Genomic DNA, 24,567 nt, shown 5'->3' with positions numbered 1-24,567 from the left:
GTAATCTTTAACTTGTTTTCTTCCATTTTTATCAACACCCACTAGATTTCTAGGCCTAAAACATGTGATTAAGGGGGGAAAATTAGGGATTTGGGTAGAATTAGGGCTTTTTGAATAATTGCGATTTAGACCTCGTTTTGGGGTAGAATTCTGGAAGTAATTATATATTTGGGCTCATGGGAGAATGGGGGATCGGATTTTGGTTGAACTTCGTGTTTTGATCAAGCGGGCCCGGGGTCGATTTGAGGGTTTTTGGGAAGAATGATTAAAAAAAGCTATAATTAAGCATTGGAATTGGATTGTTTAGCATTTATTGATGTTATTAAGTCGATTATGTATAGATACAATTGATTTGGAGCCGAATTTGAAAGGGAAGGCGGTATTTGAGGATTGAATTGGCCGTGGAAGTTTGAGGTAAGCGTTCGGTCTAACCTTAGCTTGAGGGATTAGGAGTTGAGTCCTATTTGCTATTTGCCTCTTGTTGAGTACGACGTATAGGCATGGTGACGAGTATCTATACGTTGGTGTCGAGCACGACCGTGAGTCTTAAATTGCAAATTGTTATGTTCTTAAATGATACTACGGATGTTTTAATTGATGATTCTCGATCTTGAGTAAGAATTGAGTTTGTTTCGTGGAAAGTACTTATGATTGGGTATTGGTGTTAGCTGAGATGAGTAGAAGTTGAACTAAGATTGGTTATAGCTGATTCTCCCTTGTCGGGACGTATTTCTTTCTTTACTGTTAAATCCCTTGCCGGGATAGTGTAGCTTATGGTTGATCCCTTGCCGGGACACTTGGTATTGTTGTTGTTGTTAGTATTAAGTATGGATCGTGTTGCACGCCGCAACAATATTAAATATGAATCGGGTTGCACGCCGCAACAATATTAAATATGGATCGGGTTGCACGCCGCAACAATATTAAATATGGATCGGGTAGCACGCCGTAACAATATTAAATATGGATCGGGTTGCACACCGCAACAAATGTTATATTGGATCGGGTTGCACGCCGCAACAGTGTTAAAAGTGATATTGGATCGGGTTGCACGCCGCAAGAGTGTTATTATCGTTGTTTGGGTTGTAGATTCTGAGTTGTTCTTTCATATTTCTCTTAAGTTTCTGCTGGACTTGATATGTTTTCCCCGAAGCATGTACCCCTCCCACTTAAACTGTTATTTCTGTTATTTTTCCGTTGTATATTATATAACTGCACAGGTTTTATCTGGAGTCTGGTCCTAGCCTCGTCACTACCTCGCCGGGGTTAGGCCAGACACTTACCAGCACATGGGGTCGGTTGTGCTGATGCTACACTCTGCCCTGTGTGCAGATACCGGAGCAGCTTTTGAGCAGTAGCGCTTGGGGAGCCAGCCTTCAGTCCACAGAGATTTCGAGGTAGCCCTGCAGACCTCCGCAGGCCCGGCGTCTCTTCTATCTACTTATATGTACTGTTTTCATTTGTATCCGAGACAGACAGTATTTCTCTTTCTTCAGACATCTGTATGTAGTATTCATAGACAGTCCGTGAATGTTGTGACACCGGTTTCTGGGTAGAGACATATGTTGGCTTTTCGTATCGATTTGGTATTATATTTGTCTAAGTCTTCCGCTATTAATTTACTGTTTACCACCTGTTATTATCAGTAGTTAAAAGTGTTAAAAAAATGAAAAGGTTAAAGATTTCTAAATTTCGTGGCTTGCCTAGTTTCTACGGGTAGGCGCTATCACGACTCCCGAGGGTGGAAAATCCGGGTCGTGACATAAATACTTTTGAAAGTTTAATAACTTATAAATAAAACACACGTTCTATCTAATCATTAAAAAATTATATTTGTCATAGTTATGATAATGATTAAGATAATGATTTTTGCTTATCACCACTAATTAGTTTCTTAATTAGTCATTGCTAAGTTGTTGGGTTTGCCAACAAGCTGATGATCACTTTCTCACTTTCTTGTTTTCCGCACCTAAAAATATTTCTTTGCTTCATTTTTACTCATAAAAGCAAATCAATTTGGAACTAAATATGGTAATTAGAGGAATTCATACATTGTATAACAATTAAATCTTCTATTCCTGCTGATTTTATTGTGGTATTAAATCTTAGTAATGTAACAAAATTGCAGGAATAAATTATGTTTTAATTATCTATTAACAATTACGTTTTTTTGTTGTTGTAATTTCTAGTTCTCTGTATCATTCTCTAGTGGTATAACATTGATGTAATTAACTATTTTATTAACAAAATGATGATTAGACTTTAAAGTTTCCGAAAAAATAAAATGAAATAACAGGAAATGAACTAATTATACAAATCATATCACCACTACAAATCTCCATTTCATAGAATTCAGCCAACTACATTTCTAGTATTCCTTTTAATTAGCTAAAGTTCTTTGCATAATACACTTAAATGAGATCCTCATTAATTAATACTAACTAACACATTAAAAAGAGTTTTTCCTTTCCTTTTCTTTTTATTGCCTTTGCTTCATATTAATTAGCTGGAAAACTTAAAATTTTCTCTCTTATTTGTTTTTTTCCATAGAAAAGACACAAACACAATGCACTTGGCCATATCTCATGTCTTCCTATTACAGATTTCACTTTCTATAGAAAAAATTTCCCATGTTCATTTCAAGGATTTAAGTTATTTATACTTATAATATAACTTTTTTATATTATTAGTGCAACTCAACTTATTATAGTCAGTTAATTTTTATTTTTATCATATTATAAATTAGAGGTGGATGTGATACACGAGTTATAAATTCACCCGAGCTTAGTATTTTTGGCTCAAACCTTATATATTTGTTAAAATTAAATTTTTTACTAAATAAGGGTAAATAATAATTTCAGACGCAATAAAATCGAATGAGTTGGGATAAATTTCCGAAATGAGACCTTTAATGTTCAAACTCTGGTCCGCCTCTTTGACTAACTAATACTCATTGTAAAATAATTAGAGATCTACACGTAATTACCTTACAAATAGTTTGATTGTATAAATATTTTTTACATTACCAATGCATAAAGAATGACAATATAATATACTCCCGCCTTCTCATATTAACAGTCGTGGTTATTAAAAATAGTTATCTCAAATTATTTATCATTTTAGAAGTTCAAGACAAAATTGATTATTTTTTTCTTTTTTTAACCTTAGTAATAATTGTTCTTGAATCTTGAAGATGGAGATAATACATAAATAGAATAAATATTCAATGAAGAGAGATTTTATCTTAAGATAAAATAAGGGTATAATAGTCTAATCCCTTTTTTATTTAATGTTTCTTAAGACGCGTGTAAAAGAAAAATACGACACATAATATGAGACAGAGGGAGTTGTAATTAACCAACAAATTCACATTAAATAAATTTGAATTGTTTTTTTGAAATATATTAAAGGCTAACGAATATGAAAAGAACAGAGCAACAAAGGGGAAGAACCAAACCCACAACTACCAAATTAGAGAGGGACAGAGACGTCTCTTCCGAAAAAAACCTTAATTATCAATTCCTGAAGCAATCCTCAAAACGGCGTCGTTCGTCTCCTGCAACTCCATTTCTTCATTGCTTCAGATCTCTTCTTTGGTTTCAAATCTTCTTATATATTCCTTCTTATGTCTTCACTCCCTTCATTCTCGTAAATACATACATCTACACACACACACACACACAGTGGTCTGTATACATATTGATACGCGCATTTTTGTATATGAATATACACGTAAGTGTTTAACAGCTGAATTTTGATTCGATTCGATTGAAAATGGCGGCGGTTTCTGGACCTGTAACGCCAGGACAGGTGCGGTTTTTATTTGTTCCTGATTTACTTATTTTTTTTAAAATAAATTATTTTATCATTTTGTTGTAGTGCTGATGAAATGTGAGCTATTTTTGAGCATTTGAAGTGTAATTGGATCCTTTTAAGAGTTAAAATGTGAAGAATTATGCTGAAATTTGATATTAGAGCAGTGAAATGAGCTGATCTGAGTCATGTGAAATTTAACATATTTGATTTTGTTATGTTTTTTGCTCGTGTTTATCACTGAAAGACTTTGATATTGTTTGTTGCAACAAATTTACTTGATTGAGAAGTATAATGTACAGATCCAATACTTAAGTTCATAGCACTGAACTCATTAAACTTTCATATCTATATTTGTTAGAATTTTAGTGAGTTTTTTACATTTATATTAAAGATACTGGGGTCAGTGCAGCTAAGGTTCGATGATCAACTGCTGTGATGTTAAGGACATTTGAGTTCAGCTTGCGTTTGTACGTTCTCTGTACTGGTCATTTCTTTGGAGGACAAAGATTTTGATCTAGTCCATGGTCCACCATTGTCCACTAGTTGGTGCTTTTATGGGGAAGGTTGACTGTCCTAACTCCTAAGGGATGGTTCAGTTGTTTAAAGATTAACCCTGTACTCTTCTCTAGGGGATCAATGGGCTGAAAAGAATAAGTTGATTCTCAAAATGACAAAAAGACAACAATCATTAACAAGAAATAGACTCCGGATTCCAACTATAGGTCTTGTTTTTTTCTGATCTACATAAAAGTAAGTCGAACCGAGTTAATTGGGATAGGGTAATGCTGGATTTTTCTTTACTAGGAACGGAGTTGTCTTGGAACATTCACTCTTTAGAAATGATTCCTCGTTAACTTGAGCAACTTTTGAATCTTCAAAATGGTTGCACTTTTCACTTTCAGGTGAATTATATTTAGGTTTCTTTCACTTTGGCATCTGAAAGGTTCAGTTGATCTATTTGTGTGGTTTTAAGGGAAATTTGGGTGAGTAGCTCACCAAGGCATGCTTTAGTAGAGAATAGGTAGTTTTGAGGTATGTGTGAACTGATCATGTTAAATGCAGGAATACACAATTGTTGGCTACATTTAAGCTTTTTAACAACTTTCCACTGCTAGGACAAGTGCTTACCACTCCTTAAATGAAATCTTGACATCTCATAGAGCAAAAATTGGAATAGGCGCCTGAAGGGTGATCCATTATGATGATATATACAGTTTTATGTTATGGCTGACGCGATAACAACTTTATAGTGATACTGAATGCTCCTCTCATTTATGACATCTAATAAGTCAATCTCATTTCTATTTAGATCTTCATAGTGCTCTTTTCTTAAATTTTTTTTGTGTTAATTTGCCTTGTATGGCGTTAGGGTTCTGGTTGCTGGAAGAATTTGCTATCTGCATATCGTAGAATCTGGTCATTCTGGAATTATCGTTCACACAGCTTGTTTGAACTAAGATGTACTTGCATTTTAAGGTTTCAATGTACCTGTACTTCTGCAATGTGGACACATCAATTATATTGCTTTATTGATTTTTCTCTTGAGGAAATTCTGTGTAGATATCTGCTGAAGCCTATCCTTATCATGTCTCAGGTGTCATTTTTGCTTGGTTACATCCCTGTCCTCATCGCATGGATATATGCTGAGTGGTTGGAGTACAAGAAGTGGTTATCCCCCTATAAAGTGTAAGTAACCTACCCATTCTCTATCCAAAATAAAAAGGAAAGAATGAAAACTCATGTATCCTCAGCTTATAGATTATTGAGACATGTTAACAGCCACAAAAAAAAAAGTTTTAAAGTATAATCATATTATGAATTAAAAAGTAGGCTGCTATGCACCATGCTTAATAGAAGGAAACACGATGATATAGATAAACATTAAAATAATAAAACGAAGAAGTTTAAGCAATTCGCCTACTTTTGTGCCTGGGGCTACTATGGGAAAGACAGTTGTACCATTTATGTGCGTTCTCTAAGTCACTTGCCAAAAAATGTGTAATTGCTTTGTTTAAAAACCAGAATTGGATTTAAATGACCTAGTCTCATCTAGACTATGCAGACAAACGTTATGTTATACACTGTCTACAGAATGTTGGTGGATAATATAGAAGCAACAATGTTGATACTAGTATGTGTGTGGAGTATGAATGCTATGGTGGATTCAGGGTTTTGGGGGGAAGATGGATTATCAAGATGACAGAATCTGAAAAATGATTAGAGCTACATTTAAGAAGATAGTAGGAAGACAACGGATCGGGACAAAAGGCACATGACATTCCGTATCCATTTAGAGAAGTGCAACCTGCTCTAAAAACTATTTTTTGGCAGTTGTCTGTTGAACTATCCAAGTCTAACTGCTTGCGCCTGAAGGTCCTTTTATAATTTTTTCCTGGCTGTATTTGCCTCCGGAAACTGGCACATTTAGCTCGTATGATGCCAACTATTCCGGTAGCTATACTTTTTTTCTTGAATAAGGGTGGTGTCCTGACTAGCTTTTGCAGAAGCGACAAACTTATCTTTTCTCAAAAGGAAGAAAAATATAGAAGCAAAGAAAAGCAGACCAATCACCAGCCTTCCGTGCCACTGCTGCTTTTTATCACCTTCACTCCAACTCCAGCCCTTCCATTGACTAGTTCAATTTCCCCCTCGCCCAACCGTATCCAGCCCTGCCCAAACACTCCATGTCTAAGTTGTCATTTCTTCCTTCATTCTTCTTTTTGATAGATTCTCTCTCTCTCAATTTTCTACAGCTGCTGGTTCACAATTCTCTCCATAAAAAGAATGATACAATTGCCTGCTTAGTCCAGCTTGAAAAGCATTTTGACTTTCTCTGTCTTTATCGTTCAAAATATCTATCCCAAGTGAGACTCCTACATTGACTATAAACTCTTGTCGAAAAATTACGTTATAATCAACCTCCTCACGTCCTCTCCCACACCACCTCCCAATGTTGAAATTTAAAAAGAACATTGTATATTTCAAGCAATGTCCTGAGGTGGGCTTTTGGTTTAATATTCGTGAATTCCTGGTAGAAATTTTAATTGGCATGGTAGATATTGGAGAAGCCAAGACTTCTTTAAAGATGGGATCGGAAGAAATTTAGGCCAACAAATGGTTGCCAGAGGGGCATGATGGGGGAGTTAGAACTTAACAATAACAACAACGACCCAGTGAAATCCCACGAGTGGGGTCTGGGGAGGGTAGTGTGTACGCAGACCTTACCCCTACTCCGATGGGTTAGAGAGGCTGTTTCCGAAAGACCCTCGGCTCAAGAGAACGAAAAGACGAAGAAAAGAGATAATATGTTAGTATCATCAATAAAAATCATAGAAACATAACAGCGTCACATGAACAAGAAAATAGATGAAGAGTAAAATAATAACCAATAGATAAAGCCCGATACTAAGAAAAACGAAAGAGGGGTGTGAACTGAACATTAACCACTAGCAGTCTAAGACTAAATCCTAATAGAATAGCCTCACTCTGGAGCGCCGTAGAGAAATGCACAACTACCCCTAACCTACAACCTTACTGCTCGACCTCCACAACGTCCTGTCTAGGGCCATGTCCTCGGTAATCTGAAGCCGCGCCATATCCTGCCTAATCACCTCTCCCCAGTACTTCTTGGGACGCCCTCTACCTCTCCTCGTACCCGCCAAAGCCAGCCGCTCACACCTCCTTACCGGGGCATTTGGACTTCTCCTCTGAACGTGCCCGAACCATCTGAGTCTTGCTTCCCACAACTTGTCATCTATAGGGGCCACACCCACCTTTTCCCGAATATCTTCATTCCTAATCTTATCTATCCTAGTGTGCTCGCACATCCACCTCAACATCCTCATTTCAGCTACTCTCATCTTTTGGATATGTGAGTTCTTAACTGGCCAACACTCAGCCCCATACAACATGGCTGGTCTAACCACCGCTCTATATAGCTTACCTTTGAGTATCAGTGGCACTTTCTTGTCACATAGGACTCCAGACGCTAACCTCCACTTCATCCACCCCACCCCAATACGGTGTGTGACATCCTCGTCGATCTCACCATCCCCCTGTATCACCGACCCAAGGTATTTGAAACTGCCCCTCTTGGGAATGACCTGTGATTCACGCCTCACGTCCACTCCTACTTCCGTCGGCTCGACGCTGAACTTGCACTCTAGGTATTCCATCTTAGTCCTGCTCAACTTGAAACCCTTTGACTCGAGGGTCTGTCTCTAAACCTCCAACCTCTCGTTGACGTCGGCTCGCGTCTCATCGATCAGGACGATGTCGTCAGCAAATAACATACACCATGGCACCTCCCCTTGGATACGGTGTGTCGGTGCATCCATCACCAGGGCAAATAGGAATGGGCTGAGCGCCGACCCTTGGTGTAAACCCATAACAACCGGAAAATCCTTTGAGTCACCTCCCACTGTCCTAACCCGAATCATAGCTCCATCATACATCTCCTTTATCACCCTAATATAAGCGACCGTCACCCCTTTTGCCTCTAAACATCTCCATAGAACATCTCTAGGGACCTTGTCATACGCATTTTCCAGATTAATAAATACCATGTGCAGGTCCTTCTTCCTGTCCCTGTACTGTTCCGCCAACCTCCTAATAAGGTGAATAGCTTCTGTGGTAGAACGCCCCGGCATGAACCCGAACTGGTTGTCTGAAATAGACACCGTCTTCCTCACCCGCACTTCAACCACCCTCTCCCAAACTTTCATGGTGTGGCTCAGTAATTTGATACCCCTGTAGTTGCTACAACTCTAAATATCTCCTTTGTTCTTGTACAACGGGACCATCGTGCTCCACCTCCACTCCTCCGGCATCCTCTCCATACTAAAAATAACATTAAACAACCCAGTCAGCCATTCCAAGCCTGCGCTGGCCACACCTCCAAAATTCTACTGGGATTTCGTCTGGCCCGGTAGCTCTGCCCCTACTCATCTTACGCATAGCCTCCACGACCTCTTCCACCTCGATGTGCCTACAATAACTAAAGTCGAGGTGACTCTCGGAATGCCCCAATTCACCTAGCACAATACCCCGATCCCCTTCCTCATTCAGAAGTTTATGAAAATAGGTCTGCCATCTCCGTTTAATGTGGTCCTCCCTCATCAAAACTATACCGTCCTCGTCTTTGATGCACCTCAAGGGTTTAAATTCTGCATTGCACTATTTAGAAATCGATGAGAGACCTGAAGTACCCTTGGAGTAAGGTTTTGAATTCTGCATTGCACTATCTGCACTAATTTTGATGCTTTAGAGATATTTAGAAAAGGTAAGGTTGACTTCATTGTGGTAGTACTTCTATTAGATAATTAAGATGCATTTGAGGTTCTCAATTATGTTTGCCTTCAAAATTGTAAAACCCCTTCCAAGGATTAGCTTGTGTCATCTCATTCCACAGGGGGTCACCACTACTATTGTTCTTGTTATTAGCCTTTTTAAGAGTGAACTTTGTGGAATTGAAGCATCTTTATTATGCCTGTCCAGAACTGAATTTTTAATTAAGGACAAAAAGTTTCTTTGGGCATCTTAATGTTTAAACGCTACAGTAATTATTGTGTATATGGAAGTTAATCCAGGGTTGTTTTCTGGAGTAGCTTTGAAGCATGTTTATTTATATGGTTTACTTTTCTGTGCCAGCAGTCATTCAGATAATAATCTGGCTGAACTGGAACTCTCAACAACCAAGGAAGAAGATCGAGCTGTCTTACTGGAAGGAGGTCTTTCAAAATCTCCATCTGTTAAGTTGTCAAGTTCATCGATAAAAACAAATATTACTAGGTCAGTCTGCTAACATACATGCAGTTTGCTGAACATTTCTTCTTTCTAGCTTCATCAATGTTTTCTTAACATTTTCCACCTATTTTGTAGGTTTCTTACGATGGAGGATGCCTTTTTGCTAGAAAATCGAGCAACTCTGAGAGCAATGTGAGTCACTTGAATATTTTGATTATGGTGGCATACTGTTTCTTTCTAATTCTGATATTTCTCTCTTATGATCTCATACAGGTCTGAATTTGGGGGAATCCTGTTCTATTACTATATATGTGACCGTACAAATCTCTTTGCAGATTCTACTAAGGTGTGTGTTCTTCTATTCCTGAAACTATGTATAAAATTTGATTTGCTAAGGTTGTGCTGTGTAATATGTATCCTTAATTGTAAGTTTTGTTGCACCACAACAACTATCGAATCATCTCACGGAACAAGCACATACGGGCACATTGAGGTGTGCATCAAGCAACTACGGGCTTGCATATTCATATGAAATATACTTTAACCCAGTTCAGACAAAATGGTGTGTTACTTTTGATTCTTCTTTGTGCATTATGAACTCCTGAACCTTGTTATCTTGATTGAACTCTTGGAATTGCAACTTCCATAACACAATTTTATAAGTGTAGGTCATGTATATATAACAAACTTCGCTGTAAATAATTGAAAGAATACACTAGCATATGATAATCATGCTTGTGTCTAAACCTTATTCTTTTTCATAGCATTGGATTATCCGATTCTCGAAGCTGATGATTGTTCCTGTTGCAAAACTGTAACTGCTTCAAAAATTTCATGTTTTACCCAGTTTAAATTCTTTTCGAGCAAGTACTCAGTTCATTCTGGATGAACTGCTACCTTCTGTTACCTCCTTCCCCTTAATTATGTATTGATTGTGGGTATGGAGGAGTGAATATGAACTCTGATAGTGGACTAATTCTATGGACATGATTTTCAAATATTTCCATATTGCTGCAATTGTATTTTTAGTTTGTGCGCCAACCTCATTGCTGAGACGTTTAAGATTTTGTTACATTCGCATATCCATGAGACCAACAATCAGTAACAGGTTTCTGTGTGATGTTTTCTTTGAACAGAGCTACAATCGTGATCTCTTCATCTTTCTGTATGTTCTTCTGATCATAGTTTCGGCAATGACCTCTCTCAAGAAACATAATGACAAATCAGCATTTTCTGGCAAAGCGATACTCTATCTTAATCGCCATCAGACAGAGGAGTGGAAAGGATGGATGCAGGCAAGTTTTTTCTGTTGCATTCCCTTCACCTATTCATGCTTCATTTTAGTTATGTCGTAACTCTGGGCCTATGTGGATTCTTTTGGCAATACTTTCTTTGTGATCTCCTTTTTCTAGTAATCTTGGGCGCACGTGTAGCTGCATGTTTGTTTTACTACCTCAAGTAAAGGTGTGTTAATATGTAGTGCGAATGAATCTTGCAACTTCTTTTGCGATGTGTAACATTCGTCACTTGATGTATCTCAAAACCGCACCTCCTGAAAAGAGAAAATATCTCAAAATCTCATTTAAACACTGATACACCTCCTGTAGAGATTATTTGTGCTCTTTCTATATTGACTCACTCTATTCTTTTTCTGTAACAGGTTCTCTTTTTGATATATCATTATTTTGCTGCAATAGAGATATACAATGCCATTCGTGTTTTTATTGCCGCATACGTATGGATGACTGGTTTTGGGAACTTCTCCTATTATTACATAAGAAAGGATTTTAGCCTAGCTCGGTTTGCTCAGGTAACATTGGGTTTATGTTGTACTTTATCGCTGGTTGATATCGGAAGACTTCAGTTAGTAGTTTATCTCGCATATCCATTCTCTGTGCATTATTAATAATGAAAATTTTATCTTTTATGCAGATGATGTGGAGGCTAAATTTTTTTGTAATATTTTGTTGTATTGTTCTCAATAACGACTACATGCTCTATTACATCTGCCCGATGCACACGCTTTTCACCCTGATGGTTTATGGAGCCCTTGGCATTGGCCACAAGTACAACGAGATAAGATCAGTAATGGCTGTGAAGTTTCTTATGTGCTTTGTTGTGGTTATCTTGGTTTGGGAGATCCCTGGAGTATTCGAATTTGTTTGGGGTCCTTTCGCCTTTATGTTAGGTTGGTTACTCTGTATTCTCATACATTTTGTTTCTGTCTGCAATCACTATAAATTCTCAAATACTCTGTGCTGGGAACTGATAGTGTTAGTCTCAATATTAGTTCAACTGTGCTGATATGAACATTTCCCTATACTCCGAGGAAATATTATATACTGGTTTTCAGGTTTTGTCATCAGAAGTTTTTGAAACTAAGACTTTGGTAAATAATTCGGAAGTAGATATGGTTTGAGATATTTTTGCCTTTAGATTGATGTCTTCATGGGATCTGTCACTATGTGGACCTAAATGTTGACCAATGTCAACACTCAAAGGTTGCTTAATTTAGGTTCATGTATTGTTGTTGTAACAGAAAGTATCTTGGTATCCTATTGTGGTAGCATGAATTGTAAAGAACGTTTTCGAAAAGGTTTCCTGTATTTTGTTTTTATTTTATACATGCTGCTTAAGCACTATCATCTGATGTGTGTTTTCTTCTTTTCACAATTGTAGGCTATACTGATCCAGCCAAGCCAGATCTCCCTCGATTGCATGAATGGCATTTTAGATCTGGGCTTGACCGCTATATATGGATTATTGGCATGATATATGCCTATTTTCACCCAAATGTAATGTCAAAAGAACTTTGATTCTTAGTTCTTCGTCCCACTTTTCTTTCATTCTTCCATAGGACTGACGTTTGCAGTATCTTATTCTTTCAGGTTGAGAAGTGGATGGAGAAACTGGAGGAGTCTGAACCAAAGCGGAGACGGACAATCAAGGCATCCATCTGTGCAATATCTTTAATCGTGAGTTGAATTTTCGTTCTTCAAATTAGTTAAAAAATAGGCGTTGCAGATTGTCTTTCTAATTTGTGAAGTTTGTCATTTGGGGCATTGTCTTCCTTAGATTGGGTACTTGTGGTTTGAATACATATACAAGCTGGACAAGGTAGCCTACAACAATCTCCACCCCTACACATCGTGGATTCCCATTACGTATGTATTATTCTTCTAATTCTCTTTAGCCCTTCATTTTGCACGAAACTTAAACTAATGCAAATTACTGCCGTTTGTTTGATTGTGTGAAGAACTAACAGTTAAAAAGCTTTGTGCTTACCTAAAATGTACTCAACCAAAGTTTGTCTCCTCAATGTGTTGTATTACTTTTCTCATTTGCTTTATTTGCCTTGCAGTGTTTACATCTGCTTGCGTAATTTCACTCAGGAGCTGCGGAATTTCTCTTTGACACTCTTAGCGTAAGTTCTCTAATCGCAGGACGTCATGCCTTCCTTTCCTGTCATTTGTCCTTGCCTCGTTCTCCCTTTCCCTTTTGCGGCTTTTGTCTCTTCCTTTACTTAGTTCTAATACGAATGATCAAGCTCTACAAAATCTAGAATATTTATTTGTTATTTCAAATATAGATGAAACTGCATTTTTCTTTCTCCTTGTTTAACTGTGGTCTATTATTGCAGGTGGCTCGGCAAAATTACCTTAGAAACCTATATCTCGCAGTTCCATATCTGGCTGAGGTATGTTGATTTTTTTTAAAAGGTTAATAATTGCTCCCTCGGGTTTAACCTTGACCTATTGATATGCCATCACGTACCAATAAAAGGGATGCGCAGTGAGGTCCCGCTATCCGCGGGGTTCAGGGAAAGGTCGGACCACATTTGGTTTATTATATGCAACCTAACCTTGCATTTCTGCAAGGTTTGTTTCAACAGCTTGGACCCGAAACTTCCTAGCCAAACGGCAGCAACTTTTTTAGTAACACAATCATGTACAAATGAAATTTCTATTAATATGATAACATCACCAAACCTTGAAAGTTTTCAGATTTAGTTGAAACTTGTATTTACTGTGCTCTTCAATGTTGGCATCTGTGAGTGAAAGAAGTGAATAAAATCCTTGATCTTCATCTGTTAGTAATCTGATACTGATCATAAATTTCAAACTTATTTTTGTTTAACGTCCTATCCTCGTCCATCCAACTGAAACCTACTTTCCTTCGTTCTAGCAACTGTTAGTGAATTTTTGATGGACGTCGGCCAAAATAATGAACTTTGTGGTCTTATTGCTTTATGACTTTTTTGTACAGATCAAATATGCCGAATGGACAGCCTAAATGGCTCCTTTCCTTTATCCCGGGCTATCCTATGCTAAATTTCATGCTGACTACAGCAATTTATGTCTTTGTAAGCATATATACTCTTTTAATTTTGAGTTGTAAACCATCTTCTTCTCCTTGTGGGCTCTATCTCAGCGTTGCTTGCTTATTGCAGATATCCTGCCGGCTTTTTGAACTAACCAACACACTCAAATCCGTTTTCGTACCCACAAGAGACAATCAGAAGCTGCTCCACAACTTTATCGCTGGTGTCGCGATTTCTGTGTGCTTATACAGCATTTCCTTTATTCTTCTTCAGATCCCTCATTAATGAGTAAGTTTGTTATCCCATTTGCCTATTTGCTAACACAACGACTTCACAACCGCCTTTCCCTGCCCTCCCTAAATTTTAGAATAACTACAAATGTTGAAGCATACACACTAAATTTGCGCGTTAAGTTTTTGGCATAATACATAAACAGGCCCCCAAACTTGGCCTCAGTTGGCAAGTATGCCCTCCAACTTTGGGTGTGCACAAGTAGGCACCTCAACTTATCTCCACTTTGTCAGTTGAATACTCCAACTTACAGAATGGTCATCTAGACACCTCCAAAATTTATGTGCCTCGTCAACATTTGTGTTTACGTCCTCATTGCAAGTTGAGTGCCTACTTGTGCACACAAAGTTGGAGGGCATACTTGCCAGCTGAGGCCAAGTTTGAGGGCCTGTTTATGTATTATGCCTAAGTTTTTTGTTGAACTATTTATCTGAACTGCTTCATTTTGAGACAGATCAATATAGCAAAGCCCAGATAACACATCAATAGAGAATGCTAGAGAGTTAAAGGATCAATGTGGAACTGAAGTACTAGTAGAATCCGATTCTTGGACGGGGATAGAGATCTTGATATCAGCCCCAGGTTGTGAAGTCTGTGTTTCCAACAATTTTGTGAAGTGTTACTTGCAGTTACCACGTCGATTGTTCCAAAACGAAAACCAGTTTTGGCTATTCAAATTCGGAGAAAAAGCAGTGAAGTTAGAGGAAGGAAATCATGTGTATATCGTCGATTACCACGTGTATTTGTTCCTTTTTTCTTTTTCGTTTTCCTTTCACATTCATATATCTTTTCCTTCATGTAAATCAACATGAGAAAATGTGGGAATGTATTTGTTTCTACTTCAACGGACTTTATTAATTAATTGGAAATGCAAATCTTGATCTCCAAGAGCAAGGGTAACTGATAACGACATATTCCTGAGGTTGTATTTTTCTTTAGTGAAAATTTTAAGTAAACACTTCTACGTTCTCAAGTTTAAATTTCTAATGGGCCAAAATAATGTTAGAATTTAAGTGGTCGGGCGGGCGGCTATCTTTTTTGTAACAGTTGATTTCCAAGTTAGATTTTGAGACAAATTGCTTGCTTTTCCAAAACGAGCTCTTAATTTTTTTAGGGATTGTTACACAAAGAGCTCTTAATTTTTTTAGGGATTGTTACACAAAGAGCTGGCAGTCAATGTTTACTTTTTCTAGCCGCTATACATATATTAAGTATTAATTATACACAATTATACATGAATTATACGTATGTTATATCCGATGGTTATTTTTAGTTTACGAGATTAGGTGGGCGGCTATTTTTGTATATATGTTATATATTATCCGTTGGCATGTATCCCCACATCAAGAACCGCCTTAAAACTAAATAATTTTGGGTCTTGGTTTCTGGAAGGAATTTTTACCTCCTATATCAAAGGTTAACACCTTATTTATTTTAAATAAATACCATTTAAAAAAATTATATTCTATAGATACCTTTTAAGGTTTATAGCAAAATATTTAATTTTGGTTACCTCCTAGCCCTAAGCCACTAAATACGCTGTTCAGTTGCACTATTTTCTTTCTCTCTCTACTTTGATACATCCCATTCTCTTCCTCTATCCCATTAAAATTTCCGCTCTACTCCTCCTTCTAATGGCATCTTCTCTTTGATTCACTTTAATCAATCCTTCAAAAATCAGCGACCAGCAGCACAACAACAACAAACCCTAACCCGAAGATCCAATCATGCCGAATCCACGAAATCGTTGGTGATTATTTGTTGTTAAGGTTCACCAAGTTTATAATGCTTGACTGCATCACATATTTATCTTTCATCGATGCCTGGATTTCAGTCCATGCGGATAACTAGACAAGAATCCAATTAAGTTTCGATTAAATATTCTGTAGCTTCCGGTTCAATTAGCGTTCTGCAAGATCTTTGAAGATGGAAGGACTATTTGGCTACAAGGCGAAAATTAGGGTTTGTTCTTGAGCAAAGACGACGGAGTTTGGAGATGAGCAACTTGATTTTCTGTTAATATATTTCAATGTATTTTCAACATATCACGTTGTATTTTCATGTATTTCATTGTATTTATTGCCTTTTTTTTCCATTGTAATTCAATGTATCTCGCTGTATTCCGTGTATTTCATTGTATTCACTGTCTTTTTTTTCATTGTTTTTTCAATGTATCCCGCTGTATTCTATGTGTTTCATTGTATTTACTGTCTCGCTATATGCCATTAATGTATTCATATATTTTTTTAATTAATATAATTTATGTATTCAGATGTATTATATAATTTCTCTGAAGATTGCTATGTTTTTGGGGTATTTTTTAGTTGAGAATCTTTTTTATAACCGGAAATACAAATTTTGTGTGTTATAATTGAGTTTGTTGAGTTATATTAGGAGTCTATTATGTTAATTGATACACTTTCCGTTTAAAAACAGTGTAATCCCCTGTTTCACACCGTAAATACAGTCGAATACAGTAATCTATCCACGCCTGATTAGCTGGACTTCCCTGATTCACGCCTATTTTTGCTACTGTATTCATGAATACAATAGCTTAAATACATCAAATACATCTTATAACCACAGAAAAGGTATCTATAATCCGTAATATAGCAAATGGTATCTATAGATTGGTAATTACTACTAAAAGATAGTGTTTTATGAAAATTTCTCTTTGTGGAAAGCTTTTGAAAACTTTTTTTTTAAAATATGTTCTAAAAGAACGATATCTTTCTATAGTTAAAATAATTTAAATTTAAATTTCTTATTTCTTTTTAATGGGATAATTTATAACTATACAAATAATATTTCAGACTTAGTTTACATTATAAATTTTAAAAATCTTTCTTTCTTTCTTAAATTCTATACTCAACAAATTACATCTGGGACGAAAAGAGTAGTATTTCTTTTCATTTTCTGTACAAATAAACAACCATATACCAGCTCACCTACCTTCTTTGGAGCCCTTCTATCGTTTGCTTTCAATTCTTGCCACCCCCACCCCCACCCCCACCCCCACCCCACCCCACCACACCCCACCAAAACACTTTTCTTTGCTTTAAAAGAAGCAAGAGTAAAGGAGACACACAACATTTTGGAACCAACGAATTATGACCTGACATGCTAGTTGCTACAGTGAGTAGTTGTAATAAAAATAATAATTACATCTAAAGGAAATAGTAAATCTTTCAATACAATGTCTTGCGGAGTGGCGGATGCACACTATAATATGTTTTTGGCTCAAAATCTATATAATCTATTAAATATGCGATTATATCAGCACCAACACACCGGATCCCATCAAAATTTTGAAGCTAAGCATGCTTGGTTGAGACTTGAGAGTAGTACTAGGATTGGTGACCCCTGGAAAATCCTCGGTATTGCATCCCTAATTAAGAAGAGCCGTAGAGCAACGATAAAATTATATTTGTATGATCTATAGATCACGCGTTTGAGCCGTGGAAACAGCCACTAATATTTGTATTAAGGTAACCTTGTGGTGTGGTCCTTCCCCAGACGCGAGATTCCTTATGCACCCGGCTGTCGTTTATTAAATTTCGATCCAAATAAATTCAATATGGTTAGTGAGTTCAGTATGGTTATACACTCATAAAATTAAAATTATGAGTCCGCCTCTGATCCAAATTGCTACAAGTTTTATTATCGATAGAAGGATTTCCCTCCCAAAAGAAAAAGAAGAAAATATGGCGTGAGCAGCCAATAAAATTAAGCACACCCTCAAGTAAACATATATAAATTTGTTATAAATAATTGTGTAATGGTGGATATCCATAACTCGTGAAGGAGTAATACTTACTACTCTTTTTCATTATCTCCATAACTCCCACTATTCCAATACTTATGGAGATATAGTTGTAACTCTCATACCTCCATAACCTCCCCATGATCTTCCTCCATGATCTCAAATGTTAATGTCATGTTTATGACATTCTTTTGTATACCTCCATGTAGTACTATAAATAGAGGATAAAAAGTGATATTGTACACACTTGGAAAATACTTGAACACTTGACGAAATAAGTTTAGTCTGATCTCTATTACTTATCTTCTTGTTTTATCTGTTACTTTGAGCTACATTTAATACGTTATCAGCACGAGTCTCCATCCAATTGAGTTACATAGATCTACAAAATTATCGTACATCAGAAAAAGCATATTTCATATGTGCCAATATTCCTCTGAAAGAGATGCCTTTTTCTTTTCCATTTAGCAATTTCAAGGAATGGTATGAAATATAATAGAAGGAATAACAAGGTTGAGGAGACCAGTACATCGTGAAAAGGCATATTATGCTAAGACACGTTTTTTAATTTTTTTAACTAATTCATTTTCTTGTTCGTTTTTCTAAAAGGTTCTTCATTTTTCATGAAAGTTTCCAATACTAAGTATTTTCTTCTTAAAAATCTAGTCAATATTCTTAAGTGTTGTAAACTAATTACTACTCCATGTTTGTGTTTCTAATATTTATTGTAAGTTTAGTCAAATCTCTTTAAGCTCATGTTCAAGTTAGATCTTATATGAGAATCAGAAGCATATAATGATGTAGCCAAATGTTACGTACTAAATCAGAGGCCAAAGATGTACATAAATTAGGGAGCTACACAAGCTTTTGCAAAGAAATCTGTAGAACTTTGATTTCTTCGTTACCAGTAAATAAATACTTATTGTTATGGCTTGTGTAACACATATATGAGTTTACTTTTATAACTATTAAAAGTGGTATCATTTTTAAAGGCTCGAGGGCGAATTCTAATGCACCATGGCCTATTTTCTATTGATTAAGGGTAAGACGATGGGTTAAAGTCCTAGCGCACCACAAGGGCGAGACATCAGATTCGAGTCATGGTGCACCATGATATAAGACGTTGGATTTAACTAACGCATTATGGACTGACACGCCTTTGTATGGGTAATGGATTGGGTTCCAGCAACAAAGCATTACATTGATGATATAATGATGACTTTGGCAAAATAATGTGTTTTTGATGAAAAATCATGAAATTCTTCCCACTTGATTTTTTCCATTCTTGAAGTGAATATAGTAGCGGTGCATAATAAGTCTAAATGAAGACAAGTGGTTGACCAATGAACATGGGCCTTCCAAGGACCAAAATAATAATAGTCATCATTATGGTAATTGTAAAAAGGAGAACAATAAGGGTTCTCAAAATAATCCTTCAAATGTGAAGGAAATGTGTACAATTATAGTCTGTAAATATGAGGCACGTTCAGACGATTATAGTCCATTTCTTAAAAATGTGACTTGTGATAAGCATTGCAAATGCAGACTTATTCCTGAAAGTGAATGTGAAAAATATATGTGATACAAATTATGCATAAGAATGTGCTTATGCATGGTTGAATAAATACGACAACTCACCTCTACGGGAGGTTTGAGAGAAAGAATGATAATGAATAATACTGTGTAGTTATATGAATATGTTATTGGTCCCGTACATGTGGTACGCCAAATATTTTGCCATGCCTTATAAAAAGTTATTAAAGGCAAAATTAAAGCAAAAAAATAATTTTGCTTATGATGATTTTGACCATGTCAATTTATTATGATATGATATTCTAAATGAAGGAGACATTTACCATATGAACGGTGTGACAAAAGATCTTGTAGTAGAAGACCAATTAAGAGCTCCGAAAGAACTAATTTGTTACTACCTGGATGAATGAAATTGCTCCTGACATTGATAGTGTAGTAAGTCTCAAAAGAAATCTTCTGAGTTTCAAATATATTAGCCAAAGTGGTTGGCATATTGAGACTATAAATGAAAGGAAGATTGAATATCCTCATATTTACTATATTATACCGGGTAAATATGAAAGGTTACCCGATTTTCTTCTATTTATACTACACAAGTATAAAGCATGATGATTGTTGATACCCAATTTTTTCCATAATATTTTCAAACTATGCTTTGGCACCAATTAGTATCTTTCATACAATTTTCTGCATTTTTAAAATATTTTAATTAATTTATCCCAGCATTTTATTTATAAAACAATCACTGATTGCATCACAAAATAGTTCCATAATAATTTTTTTGGATTAATTTTATCATTTGCATCTGTACTAAGTTTCGATTATTGCACAAATAGACACATTTGTACTTTTAGGATACAATGGCAATTACTTTGCAATTATAGCCTATGCATGCGTTATTACATTACTTTAACAGAAAATAGCTCATTGTATTTCTAAATATATATTAATTGTTTTAAAACATTTCTATGCATGAAAATTATTTTTATAATCTGTTAATTATTTTATAAAACATTTTTTTATAAATTTTTGGGGTATTTAACAAATAGCCTATTTGATCCTTAATATTTTTCGGACCTAACCCCTCAAACCAGCCCAAATAACCCTCCAAAAAATTGGCACAATCCCCTTAAGCCCAATACGTATCCGCCCGACCCAATACCCCTATCTAATCCTAACCGTTGATCGTTTTGATCAACGGTTCACAATCCCCTTACCATAATTAAACCTAAAGACCCCCCCAAACCCTCTCATTTCTCTCCGTCACCCGCCGTCATCATCTCCCTTTCCCTCTCAACTCTCTCCACTAAACCCTAGCTCTCAAGCGCCGTCACCGGCGTACATCTCAGCCTGGTGATGTTTCCTTGTCTTCTCCGGCTAGCCTTGACCTCCCACATGCCATGGCTCCTTGATTTTGTGGATCTTGAGAAGATCTCGAAGAACCTAGTTGGTTCTAGTTCGAAACTCTGCCCGTTGGCCTATCTCAGGTCATTTGTTCGACTGTGAGTGAGAACTTCTCTTTATTTTGTTACGGATCTTTGGGTTTTCGACCTATTCTCTCATCTCTGCTATTCTCTTTTCTGAAAACCCTAGTTCACTATTGTCAAGTCTTCTCAGATCTTCATAGATCTGAGATGATTTGGGTATTATCAAGTGTTTTCCTCCAAAAAACCCCTTTACTTTACTTGATTATCTCGTTTCTTAATCACTCTTCTCAAAGTAGGGTTCATCCGAAACTTTTTTTTAAAGATATTTTTTAAGTTATTCATGTTTAGTGAGTCATTTCTCCTTCACCTTGACTGATTTTTCGCATGAGTGTTCAAACCCTAACTGATTCTATGTAATATAATGGTTTCTCCAATTTCTGCTTCAGTTTTGAGTCTTTCAGTGTTATCAGTCGTATTAACTCATCCTGTATTTTTGACTTACATGATTTTCCTTTGTCAAATCCAGTGTTATGTAAGTTACCCTAACTGAGCCTTATTAGGGTTTTAACCTAATTTTTCCCGACTAAGTTCTATGTTTCAGTGAAATTTTACTTAGTTTATTTTCTATTTATGGGAATTAGTATATTCTTTCCAGAAATCAGTATTACTTTGTAATTCTGGCTGATTGATTACTCCGTTAAAGATTTGTATGCATAGACTTTATTTGTTTCCTTGTTTATAACTTTAAATGATCATCTATGCCTTAACTGCTTGCCCGTATAACTTGGGGATTCTTACTGGTTCTTTATTTGGTATGATTTGGTCTTTTTTGCCTTAATTAAACCCTGTTGTTACCGTTTGGCTAATTGCCCCTAATTAAAGGAGTCTATTCTGAACTCCTTATGTGATTGGATTCTGATTTCTCTTAATTGCTGATTTCTGATTCTTTTACCTTATTGGCTCTACTCTCGAACTACTATATAAGCACTCTCATTCTGTTCCTTCAACACGAACACTAGTTCTTCCACACTCTTACACTCTAAAAAAAACTCTTTCAGCCCTCTCTGCTACTTGTGATCTTTGTTATTCTAGCCGGCTGCAAGCCAAGGCTGGAAATTGTGCAACATCTGTCTTACATCTTGTGTTTTCTTTCTCTAATTGGTATGCTTCTGATTAAATTTCAGAATTCAAACCTATGTGTTTATTTACTGTCTTAGTTCATCATTCCTGAATTCATTCCTGCTTTTGTTTATGCTTACCTAGCATGCCAAATACTGCCTTATTCAAATATACAATTAGCATATCCCCATCTTACTTGTCTGTTCACTATCTTGTTTAACATGTCTGGCGTATGTAACTAGCTTGTTTGACTGACTACTGTTTAGCCAGCATGCCTAAACTTTGCATTTGTGTAATTAGCATGCCTACACTTGTTAATACTTGCCCAACATGTTAATTTAAGTCCTTTCCTGTTCTACCTGCTAAGAGTAACTACAGTTTGTATGTCCTCAAACATGTTTCTGATGTAATCCTTGTTTCAATGACCTGCATTCTATCTAACCTATTCGTTCTGTATAATCCCTTGAGAATTTTATGCATCCTGTTGTTTATGTGCTCCATTAAGGTGTATTCTATGTGTTCCCCAACCCCCTCTTTCTTTGTGTGGAAATTATTTGTCAAAGTATTTTTCTAAGGCTATTTGTTCCGTGACTTGTGTTCTGATTGCAAAATTATTTTTTCATACTTTCCTCAAACTATCTTTACCTCTAAATTGGTACTGGTTTTCAGAAACTCTTTTCACTCCTAAGACCTTTCTTTATACTGTTTATCAAACTCTTTCAAATCATTATGCACTCTCACTTACTCTTAGTTTACTAAGTCCTGCCCCTCTGGTAAGTGTACTGCCTTGAGACCCTTGAGATCTCTCTGAACTCTGGCATATCAGGGCTGGCACTTCCACACTGCACATAAATCAGTTCTTACTTGAGGAAGGTCTGGGTGTGAGCACTGCCCGGGATCCTTGAGGTCCTTAGGGAACTCTGACACACCTAGACATGAAATTGGCTATGGAACTTTGAGCACTTGAGGCTACTGAAGGCTTGAAAACTACTTTGGGCCTACTTCACGCTCCCTATAGATTAATGTATATTTGTATTTATGTAATTTATTCAGTTCTTGGTCTGTAATAATCTTTATAAACAGATATTGGGGAAATTAGTAAACTGGGAGGGATTATTATACACATTTTGTTGGGGAATGGGTAGATATCCTGCCTATAGGATTTTAAAATAATGCTTACATTCTTAGAAACCATGCTTGTAGGACGTTACAATATGTTGTCTATATATCATGCCTTTAAGCTGTTACAATGTTTGTTCAATATTTGTTCACTTAGACATCATGCCAATAGGATTCAGAAATTAATCCTGCATCCTAATAACATGTCTGTAAATTTGCTGCAATATTCACTTAGATATCATGCCTATAGGGTGTAAAATAACTGAGGTTCAGTTCCCATTACAGCATGCATTCAAATTGCATCTCCTTAGAAATCATGCCTATATGATTTAAAATCAACTTTAATAGAAATCATGCCTATAGGGATTTCGCTTTGGTCAAATAAATTCTGCTTGCTTCACCTTGTGTTTAACTAGAAATCATGCCTATAGGATCTAAAACCAGTTTAGTTAGACTTAAAATCAGTTTAATTCACACATGTAGGTTCGGAATCAGTTTAATTAACTGACCTACTCATCTCTTCAACGCTGTGTTAATTAAGATTACTAGAGAGCATGCCTATAGGGTCCAAATTGCCCGTTTAAAATTGTTTACTGTTTTACTGCATTCCTGATCAATGATTAGATACCATGCTTGTAGGACATCACTATTATACGCTTAGGCAAGCCTGTAGGGCGACTAAATTCTGCAACTATAAAACTATGCCTTGTATTTCAGACTGCTCATATTCAACAGGTTTTAAAATCAGTAGGCAAATGGATTAAGTTCTTTTACACCTTGGTCCTAACTCAATACTGCATATTCACTGCTCACCTAGATATCCTGTTCTACAGTTCCTCTTAAACATACGAAAATTGTGCTTAAGACGTGCACTTGTTTGCTCTGTTGTGGAGGTACATGTGAGCCTTTAATTGTTCTCTCTTTGGTGCAGTCCTAATTGTTTTTGGTTGACGCCTAGATTTTTCTCCTTTAAGTACCTTAGGATGGTCTAGAACTACCTAAATTAAAGGTCCTAAATACCTCCATGGCCACAAGGAAGGGACAGGTAGTGCACGCATATGATATCTTTCAAGGTTGCTAGAACGCTTTAGGCTATGACCAAAGGGAGGGAATTGGGTAGTAAAGATATGATGACTACGCGCTAATGTCACGTGTAACCCCTTATTGAGGAGTGATTACCGGGCATTGTATGGGTATGATCCTGTAGGCTAACCAACCTAGGACCCCTCTTTCTCAACTCCCGTTGTCTAAATGAATTTACTTTTCTTTACATATGTGTAAGTTGTTCAAACCTCTCTCTTGCTCCCATTACCTGAATCATACTTGTGTTTAGAATGTAAAAAAAGCATGCCTTTATTTGCAAATATGTGTTGAAACTGCTTACTTGTTCAAAATGACTGATTCATATAAGTTCGGCAGGGACCCACCGTTGT

General features: G+C 36.5%; 1 protein-coding gene across 2 annotated transcripts; it reads left to right on the top strand.

Moving 5' to 3' along the window:
• On the top strand, window positions 3,438–15,061 carry LOC109229287 (protein REDUCED WALL ACETYLATION 4-like). 2 transcript variants are annotated; one of them, XM_019394676.1, is made up of 16 exons: window positions 3,438–3,810; window positions 5,411–5,502; window positions 9,469–9,606; window positions 9,697–9,753; window positions 9,835–9,907; window positions 10,698–10,856; window positions 11,222–11,371; window positions 11,494–11,749; window positions 12,241–12,356; window positions 12,450–12,536; window positions 12,637–12,725; window positions 12,923–12,985; window positions 13,202–13,258; window positions 13,828–13,924; window positions 14,012–14,170; window positions 14,628–15,061. In XM_019394676.1, exons 1-15 carry the CDS (start codon window positions 3,775–3,777, stop codon window positions 14,165–14,167), a joined length of 1,626 nt encoding a protein of 541 aa, XP_019250221.1. In that variant the 5' UTR covers window positions 3,438–3,774; the 3' UTR covers window positions 14,168–14,170; window positions 14,628–15,061. The 2 variants fall into 2 exon arrangements, with proteins under 2 accessions (XP_019250221.1, XP_019250220.1); XM_019394675.1 differs by having other exon boundaries at window positions 9,466–9,606.

Source organism: Nicotiana attenuata, chromosome 7 (assembly GCF_001879085.1).
Source record: "Nicotiana attenuata strain UT chromosome 7, NIATTr2, whole genome shotgun sequence".
In the NCBI taxonomy this organism is placed as follows: domain Eukaryota; kingdom Viridiplantae; phylum Streptophyta; class Magnoliopsida; order Solanales; family Solanaceae; genus Nicotiana; species Nicotiana attenuata.
This window is presented reverse-complemented; position numbering and strand designations above follow the sequence as displayed.